Genomic DNA, 9,211 nt, shown 5'->3' with positions numbered 1-9,211 from the left:
CAGGAGGCGGAGCTTGCAGTGAGCTGAGATCCGGCCACTACACTCCAGCCTGGGCGGCAGAGCGAGACTCCGTCTCAAAAAAAAAAGAAATGAAATAAAAAAAAATGAATTGGCATTTTCCACCCAGTCATTCCCTGAGCTTATGATGTTTTATTCTTCACTGTGGGAATTCCTTCTTATCCATGGGGTTGGAAGATGGTGGTTGGCCTATGAGAAGGTCTCCTAGAGCTGGCACAATTCCCACACCTGTACTTCATGGTCTTTTTCCCTTTGAAGGTCAGGGGAATGCTCTTATTGGCTCATTTTCTTGAGGTCTTAAAGAGTCTGGCACTGGTTGGGCCTGGTGACTTGCGCCTGTAATCCCAGCACTTTAGGAGGTCGAGGCAGGAGGATTGCTTGAGCCCAGGAGTTTGAGACCAGGCTGGGCAACATGGTAAAACTCCATCTCTACAAAAGATACAAAACTTAGCTGGCCATGGTGGCATGCACCTGTGGTTCCAGGTACTTGGGAAGCTGAGGTGGGAGTCTCGCTTGAGCCCAAGGAGGTTGAGGCTGCAGTGAGCTGAGGTCACGCCACTGCACTCCAGTCTGAGCAATAGAGCAAGATTCTGTCTCAAAAATAAATAAGAAATAAATAAACAAAGACTGGCAGTAATGTAGTTTCTTCTCTTAAATCTAAAGAAAATATCTTAAATTTGGATTTCTTGAATCAGGTTTTTTGTTTTTTGGGTTTTGTTTTTTGTTTTTTGTTTGTTTATTTGTTTGTTTTGAGACAGGGTCTTACTCTGTCACTCAGGCTGGAGGGCAAGGGCATGATCTCAGTTCACTGCAACTTCTGCCTCCTGGGCCTAAGAGATCCTCCCGTCTCAGCCTCTTGAGTAGCTAGAGGTATAGGCGCACACCACCATGCCAGCTAATTTTTTTGTATTTTTTGTAGAGATGGGGTTTTGCCCTGTTGCCCAGGCTGGTTTCAAACTCCTGGGCTCAAGTGATCCACCTGCCTCGACCTCCCAAAGTTCTAGGATTATAGGCATGAGCCACTGTGCCCAGCCAAATCAAATTTTTAAGAACTAAGGCAGTTGCTAGGTAGGTTTGTTTTGTTTTTTGTAATGTTTTCTTCCCCCTGAATTTCCCCAAATGTTATGCTGTTTCTGCAATACTATGCCCTGATCTGGAAGCTCTACAGTAAAAATTAAGCCTAATATATTTGGGGGCTAGGGCGGCAGGTAAGCTGAGCTACTAATAGTCCATGGATTGGTTGGAGGTAGGTCCCACGAAGCAAGGAGAGGGAGACCAGACAATTTACTGGCTCTCCACCTGTTTCTTTCCATGCTTTCTATCTTATTTGTCTTATCTGGCTATACAGCTTCTCTCTGCAGAATGTTTCCTTCTCTCAGAAATAAAGTATACCATTTATGGTGCATTTGTTTAGTTGTTCATTCATTACCTCATGTAGTTAGTGATATTTCCTAAACCCCTACTTTGGGGAACAGAGTAAGCTAGGCTATAGGAGATACATGAAATTTACAGAAGTGGTAATAGTGGGCGAAGATGTGTACATGCAGAACTTTTCTCCAGGGTGCAGGTGATCAGTCAAGTGGATCTGGTGCTTCCATCTCCTCACCTGCCATGACATTATAATTTGTTTCTCTCTGTCTGGACTGCTATAGGGGCCTTAAAAATGTTCTCTGTTTGCTCTCACCCACCTCCTTTAGCAAAATCTCCTGTAATTGCTGTTACCAGAATGTCATTTGCTGCTTCAGAAGGTTGACTCCTCACTGCCCACTCTGTCAGTGGGCATGATCCTGATCACTTTGGTCCTTTACCAATTGCACTCTCTTTACTCAACTCCTTTCTCTAGCCCAGAGTACACTCTCCATCCTGCAGTGGTCATGCTTTCTCTCACCTTCCTGACTCCCACTGCACTCTTTCCCAGTGTGAAATTCTCACGTTTCCTACCAGACCATGTTCTTTTTATTTATTCATCTATTCAGCAAATGTTTGTTTAGCAAATGCTGTATGCCAGGCATTTTGCTAGGCAACAGGGAAACAAAGTTCTTGCCTTCACGGAGCTTCAGAGTCCTGTGGGGGACACAGACAAGTAAATAGTACTTTCAGTTTGGAGTGATCAGTGCTGAGATAGAAAGTATTAGAAGCCCCAGGGCACATGTTAAAGGGACAACTTGGTATTGGGGAAGGGAGAGATGTCTGGGAGATGTTCCAAAGGCAGTGAGTGACCCAGGCTGTTGAAATTGAGTCTTAAGTTCCTTAGCCAAGGAAGAAAAGAAAACTGGAGCAAAACATCATCTGCCAAAAGCCATGTGTTACTGACCTCACCTGGCCTGGTGCAGCTTGCTAGTCTGCATTCCTCTTGGCATCTGTATACTCAGTGCAAACTCTGAAAATCTGCATTATACTTTCTGTGGCTTTTTGAAAAATCCTTTTTCTAAAATTATGCATAAATGTTTTCTTCAGCTGGATTATAAGCTTCTAGGGACCAGATCTTCTTCTCATGCCTTGTGGCAAGTGTTCAATCTAAATGAAGCATCAGAGGCCCGACACCATGGCCACAGCCCTCTTAGGCTTGGGGTTTATGAAAATATTATTCCTCAAGTTTGTGAGAGCAACAGGAGGCAGCCAAATGCCTGGGCAGATAGGATGGGTACCCAGTGAAACCACACCTCCAAGCCAAAGACGGTTTAAAGCCTGAAAGCCAAGCTACAAGTTAAATCTTCGGACTCAGATTGAGAATTTATCTTTCTGTTTGGTGCGTTTTCCCCTGATTGATCCCCACCCTTCACCTATTTTACATATACCTACCCTTTCTACACTGTGATACTCACCTTTTATTGGTGTCTTTGCTTTAACCATTTTTACATACTAACCAATCAGCATGCACTGTGCATCCTCTGCTTGTAAGACCCCAGACTCAGTCAATAATAGGAGAGAACCACCCAACCGCAGGGGTGGGGGACCACCCCCCACATCCCCTCTCTTCTAAGAGCTGTTCCATCGCTCAATAAAATTCTTCTTCACCCTCCTCGCCCTTTAATGTTCAGTGTATTCTCATTCTTCTTGGGCACTGTACAAGAGATCGGACACCACTGAACACAGGTATAAGCAGTAACAGGTAAGCTGGGGCACACCAGTGTGGCTGAGTGAGGCCCAAGTGGGGCGTCGCTGGCCGGGGGTCCCCGGCTTGCAAAGTGACCAAAAAGAAGAATCACTTGTTTGTGACTTTCAACTTTGTAAGGTATTTTAAGTTGGTACTTGGACAAGATGGCTTTTTCTTTGTGTGTGTGTTTGAGCAAAATGTTCCCGTTTGCAGCGTTCAGTGACTGGTCATTGACACCAGTAATCTATACATTTGCCCTTTGGTGGTGAAATGGAGATGTTTGAGGTGTCAGCTTGCTTTGGAGAGTGTCACTAAAAGCCTTTTAAGCCTGCTTCATCACAGTAGCCCTGGGAATCAACGAGAAATGTCTCTGAGTTAAGGGCTAAAATTACAAACATCCAGTCTGACCTGATCATGAGGTATCTTAAAATGGTTCCCACTCGGCGACATTCGTACTGTAGCACTGCCTCTGTTTGTGTGTTGGCGGTCCTTTAATATTCAGAGGAAGATGCTGATGGCCAAGTTTCAGAGATGTTTGCAGAGTTTGCTCTGCGTTACATGTTTTGTTTTGTTTGAGACAGAGTTTTGCTCTTGTTGCCCAGGCTAGAGTGCAATGGCGTGATCTCAGCTCACTGCAACCTCCACCTCCCGGGTTCAAGCCATTCTCCTGCCTCAGCCTCCCGAGTAGCTGGGATTATAGGCACCTGCCACCATGCCTAGTTAATTATTTGTATTTTTAGTAGAGACGGAGTTTCACTATGTTGGCCAGGCTGGTCTCCAGTGCCTAACCTTGTGATCCACCTGCCTTGGCCTCCTAAAGTGCTGGGATTACAGGCGTGAGCCACCGAGCCCTGCCTGTGTTACGTGTTTTTATCTGGATCGGTAGTTCTTTTGTTTTGTTTGAGAGGGAGACAGTCTTGCAATGCCGGCCAGGCCAAAGCACAGTGGTACACACATAGCTCACTGCAGCCTCAAATGTCTGAGCTCAAGTGTGGATTAGCAGTTCTTCATCTTTTTAGGATCATGGCCCCATTTCACCACCCAGTTAAATTTATGGAAAAGTATACACAGAGGTTGGGCATTGTGGCTCATGACTGTAATCCCAGCACTTTGGGAGACCAAAGCAGGAAGATCGCTTGAGGTCAGGAGTACAAGACCAGCCTGGCCAACATGGTGACAATTTTCCCTACTAAAAATACAGAAGTTACCTGGGCTTGGTGGTGAGCACCTGTAATCCCAGCTACTCAGGAGGCTGAGGCAGGAGATCACTTGAACCCGGGAGGTGGAGGTTGCAGTGAGCCAAGATGAGAAGAAAAAAGAAAAGTATACACAGGCACACACGGAATTGTATATACCATTTCAGAAGGTTCCTGGATCCTCTAAAGTCCCTCATCTCCCTTCAGCCCTCGGGATCATTATTGGTTCATTCTAACAAGGTCCATATAAAATGGTTGCCATTTTAAGCTAACTGCTACCCATTGATGCTTGGTTCCTTTGTCACCATTCTGGTTTCTTTCCAGTTGACACTCGCACATGAGAAATCATCTGAGGCCCCTTACACATCTGCTAAGAATCGCTGTCCTGTACTTACCTTCCTCTCTTCTCTGGAAACAATGGATGCATATGTATTTGTTGGAGAAGTACAAATAGATGAGTTCTGCCCAAGCAGAGAAAACGCTCTTACATACTTGTGTGAAAATACTTGTGCAAATAGAAAATAGAAGCTATTCACATATAGCTGTCTTCACCACTGGCCTTTTTCTGTTTTCATATTAAATGTTTTTCAGGTTATAAAGCTGCTTATAATATAAGACCACAATTATGTTATTTTAAAAATAACGAAGCTCATGTATCCATGCTTATATATAATAGAAGGTGAAAGGAAAATACTCAAGGCACAGCTCCTTGGAGACCACAATGCAGATGTTGAGACTTTGCTATTATTTGGAATTTTATTTATTGCGAAATTGGGTGGGACAGAAAAAAGAGGGATAGGCCTTCATAATAAACTGTGTTGCTAGCTTTTTTCTTCTGATGATCCACTGGGTATTTTCAATGGAGACGAGGAGAGGATGCATTTCAGATGGAAATCTTTATGAGCTCTCCTGTGAGCTCTCCAGCTTCTTAATCCATGGGCCCTCATTTTGGTTTCTTATTTTAATCCTAATTTATTTAGAAAAGGTAATATTTTTTGAAATGATTGGAAAACAATCAAAATTAAATTCAAGCTGTGGTAAGTAGAAATAAAAACACAGCATCCTAAGAATCACATAGTAGTGTGCCCTGGGAGTTCCTAGTTCACAAGAAGATCATGGATGTTAACCTATGAGACTTACAGAAGTCATCTAAGGGAGATGGGTCAAGAAATAGCCCCATTTTATAGGAAACTCAACTCAGAGCCATGACTGAGGTCATGAGGCTGGTCATGGAATTGGGAGTAGATTTGACCTTCTAGTTCCCAATCCAGGGTTCTTCATGGCTTCTATGCCACTGGGATTTAGTGTAAATCTCCTTACCTCTTTGAGTCCCAAATTCCATATTCCCATAGTGTATGCTTATTTCCTGTGCTTCAGAGTTATTTTAAGAATCAAATTCTATAATATATGCTTCTCAAAGTGTGATCCCCCAGGCCAGCAATGGCAGCATCTCCTGGGAACATGTGAAAATGCAGATTCTCAGGCCCCATCCCAACCTGCATCTGAAACTCTGGGAGGGACCCAGCATTCCGTGTTTTTGCACCCCCTCCAGGGGATTCTGACTCATGTGAAGCTTGAGAACCACTGATGACGTGTGAGATAGCATTTTGAAACGAAGAAAGCATTACAGAAATATAAGATACCTTGTTTTAATGGAGGTAAAATGTATATATGGTGAAACATAAAGATCTTAAATGTGTAAAACTGAATTTTGATGTAATCACTGCCCCAGTGAAGATACAGAACTTGTTCATCCCTGCGTAAAGCCTCCTCTTGCCTCCTGCCATCAGTCCCCACCCAACTTAGGCAGCCAGTGGTTAAGGACAGACTATTCCTTAGAGAACATAAGAGAGCTCGATGATGGGTTCATCATAGAAAGAGCAATGTCTGTGTTCTCTTATTCTTTCACTATTTGCAGGTAATGCTCCTTTTAAAATTACTAACCGTATTTCTGTGTTCTTTTTCAGCCCATGGACCAAGCTTCTCTCAAAAACAGCGATGTTCTTGTCCTGACAGGGCTTACCCAGATCCCCACTGCAAACCCAGATGGCATGGTGGGAGAATTCTGCAGCAACCTAGGTGTGCAACCATCTCTCATCTTACGTTGGATGCTCTATCTTGCATTTATTTTACAATAATAAATATACTGGCCGGGCGCGGTGGCTCAAGCCTGTAATCCCAGCACTTTGGGAGGCCAAGACGGGTGGATCATGAGGTCAGGAGATCCAGACCATCCTGGCTAACACGGTGAAACCCTGTCTCTACTAAAAAATACAAAAAACTAGCCGATGTGGCGGACGCCTGTAGTCCCAGCTACTCGGGAGGCTGAGGCAGGAGAATGGCGTGAACCCGGGAGGTGGAGCTTGCAGTGAGCTGAGATCCGGCCACTGCACTCCAGCCTGGGCGACAGAGCGAGACTCCGTCTCAAAAAAAAAAATAATAAATAATAATAATAATAAATATACTATTTTACAATAATGCGGGAAGGAGTGCTTACAGGGTAGCAGTTGTCAAAGAAGGGAGGCAGTACATCTTTGAAATAATAGCACTGAAAAGAGTGTTACACTTTGAACTCACAACAGCAATACAGTGAACAGATATATATATATATATATGTATGTTTGTTTGTTTGTTTGTTTGTTTTTGAGACAGAGTCTTGCTCTGTCACCCAGGCTGGAGTGCAGTGGCATGATCTTGGCTCACTGCAACCTCCGTCTCCTGGGTTCAAGTGATTCTCCTGCCTCAGCCTTCTGAGTAGCTGGGACTACAGGCATGTGCCACCACACCTGGCTAATTTTTGTATTTTTCATAGAGACAGGGTTTCACCATGTTGGCCAGGCTGGTCTGGAACTCCTGACCTCAGGCGATCTGCCCACATTGGCCTTCCAAAATGCTGGGATTTCAGGTGTGAGCCACAGCACCCAGCCAAACAGGTATATTTTTTCCCCACTAATATTTGATTGGTTTTATTCTTTCTTCTTTTGGAGAAAGGCTAAATTAAGAGAGGTATGGGGCATTTTCTACCTGTAAGAAATTTATTTTCCTTCAGATATAACTCACTAAATCTGAGTAGCTGGGACTGCAGGTGCACACTACCGTGCCCGGCTAATTTTTGTATTTTTAGTAGAGATGGGACGGGGTTTCACTATGTTGGCCAGGCTGGTCTCGAACTCCTGACCTCATGATCCATCCGCCTCGGCCTCCCAAAGTGCTGGGATTACAGGTGTGAGCCACCGTACCCAGCCTCTCTTTCTCTTCTTACGAGGGCATGAATCCCATCATGGGGCCTGCACCCTTGTGACCTCATCTAAACCTGATCACTTCCCAAAGTCCCTGCCTCTCTGTACCATCACAGTGGGGGTTAGGCCTACAACATAAGAATCTTGTGGGGGACACACACATTCAGTCCATAACAGCTAAGTTAATGAGCTCAGACCTTCAGCTCTAGCAACTTTAAGTGATACTACTTCTGCTCTAGGAAGAAGAAGTGGTCATCTTCTTATATTTACATGGAAGGCACTGTTCTTAGAAATTTCACTTGGCCATGCTAATAAACATAGTCTGTTTTTGTTCTTTGATACTAACCCAAAGGTAATTTATTTTTACCTTAGAAAAATAATTGGACTAATCTCAAATAGTCTTGGTTTGTATGTTTGTTTATAGTCTAGAATCATCTACTCGAAGAACTTTAGGCTTGAAAGGAACCTTACTTCTAATTCAGTCTCCCAAAGTGGGGTCCACTAACCACATTCCTTAAGACCAATGGGATTACTTATTAAAAATGCAAATTTGGGGGCCCTACCTGGTAAGTCAGAATCTCTGGGGAAAGGAGACACCCAGAAGAAAAGTTGCATTTTCAACATATTCTCTGACATTTTCCATGCAAACTGAAGCTTGAAAATTACTGATCTCATTCATTCTTTTCGTGTAACGGATGCAGGAACTGAGGCCAGGGAAGGTTGTAGTGGCTTTCCTGTGGTCCTGTGGGTTGGGACAGAGGTAGGATTTGAGCCAGGCTCTTGAGCTATGACCAGCTATGTTGATTTTCTCCACTGTACCCTACTTTAATACCATACTCTAGCAATAGCAAGTCCACCAGCACTCAAGTTACAGCATCTAGGTGAGCCTAAGTACTTAAAGTATAGGGGATTTTCCTGCAGACAAACGTTAATGAAAGAAAATACTACTAACTCCTGCAGACAAATATTACTCAAACAGAAAAACTTGGCGTATTTCCTTATATGTCATTCAGCCATGTTCAGAGACTGAACAGAAACAAATCCAGCAAATTTTTGAGCAGGATCTAAAACAGGAAGGAGCTTGGAGGCTCTGTCCTGAAGCTCAGCTGCCATTGGTAAAAACCCAAACCCCTAATCACATGCTCTATTCCCAGGGACCTAGATTAGACAGTGATGAGAAAATCAGTATCAGCCTATAGCATCCCCTGCTTTGATGTGTTCTTCAAAAGAAGCAGGTTATTAGACAGGCGAGTGAATCATAAAAACAGAAGTCGGTAAACAAGTGCAAATCTTATTTTACAAGTTACAGTCTATAACACTGCCCTCTTGATACGATGTTTTTTCTCCTCTGGCATCCACTTTTCTAGCTCTGACAGTCCGGAATGGAGGAAACGTGTTGGTTCCCTGCTACCCTTCTGGAGTGATCTATGACCTCCTGGAGTGCCTGTATCAGTACATCGACTCAGCTGGGCTCTCCAGCGTCCCCCTCTACTTCATCTCCCCTGTGGCCAACAGTTCACTGGAGTTTTCCCAGATCTTTGCTGAGTGGTATGTCAGTAGTTTTTTTCTATGAATTTTATTTGATTCAGGACATTCAAGCAGTAAGAATAAAAATAATCCTGTTTTTTCTCACATTACTATGGAAATTTCATTTTGTTGTT

At 43.7% G+C, this 9,211-nt stretch overlaps 1 protein-coding gene across 3 annotated transcripts in view; it reads left to right on the top strand.

Annotated features, from left to right (window-relative positions):
* The window catches only part of INTS9 (integrator complex subunit 9), a 130,186-nt gene that overhangs the window by 92,993 nt on the left and 27,982 nt on the right, over positions 1-9,211 (top strand). For all 3 annotated transcript variants that reach the window (XM_011983905.1, XM_011983904.1, XM_011983906.1), the window contains 2 exons: positions 6,279-6,390; positions 8,918-9,098. In XM_011983905.1, the coding sequence (XP_011839295.1) occupies positions 6,279-6,390; positions 8,918-9,098 (293 nt within the window). The remainder of the gene's footprint in view (positions 1-6,278; positions 6,391-8,917; positions 9,099-9,211) is intronic.

The sequence above is a fragment of the Mandrillus leucophaeus genome, unplaced genomic scaffold (assembly GCF_000951045.1).
Source record: "Mandrillus leucophaeus isolate KB7577 unplaced genomic scaffold, Mleu.le_1.0 Scaffold256, whole genome shotgun sequence".
In the NCBI taxonomy this organism is placed as follows: Eukaryota; Metazoa; Chordata; class Mammalia; order Primates; family Cercopithecidae; genus Mandrillus; species Mandrillus leucophaeus.
The sequence above is the reverse complement of the archived record's forward strand: the minus strand, read 5'-3'. Positions and strand labels throughout refer to the sequence as shown.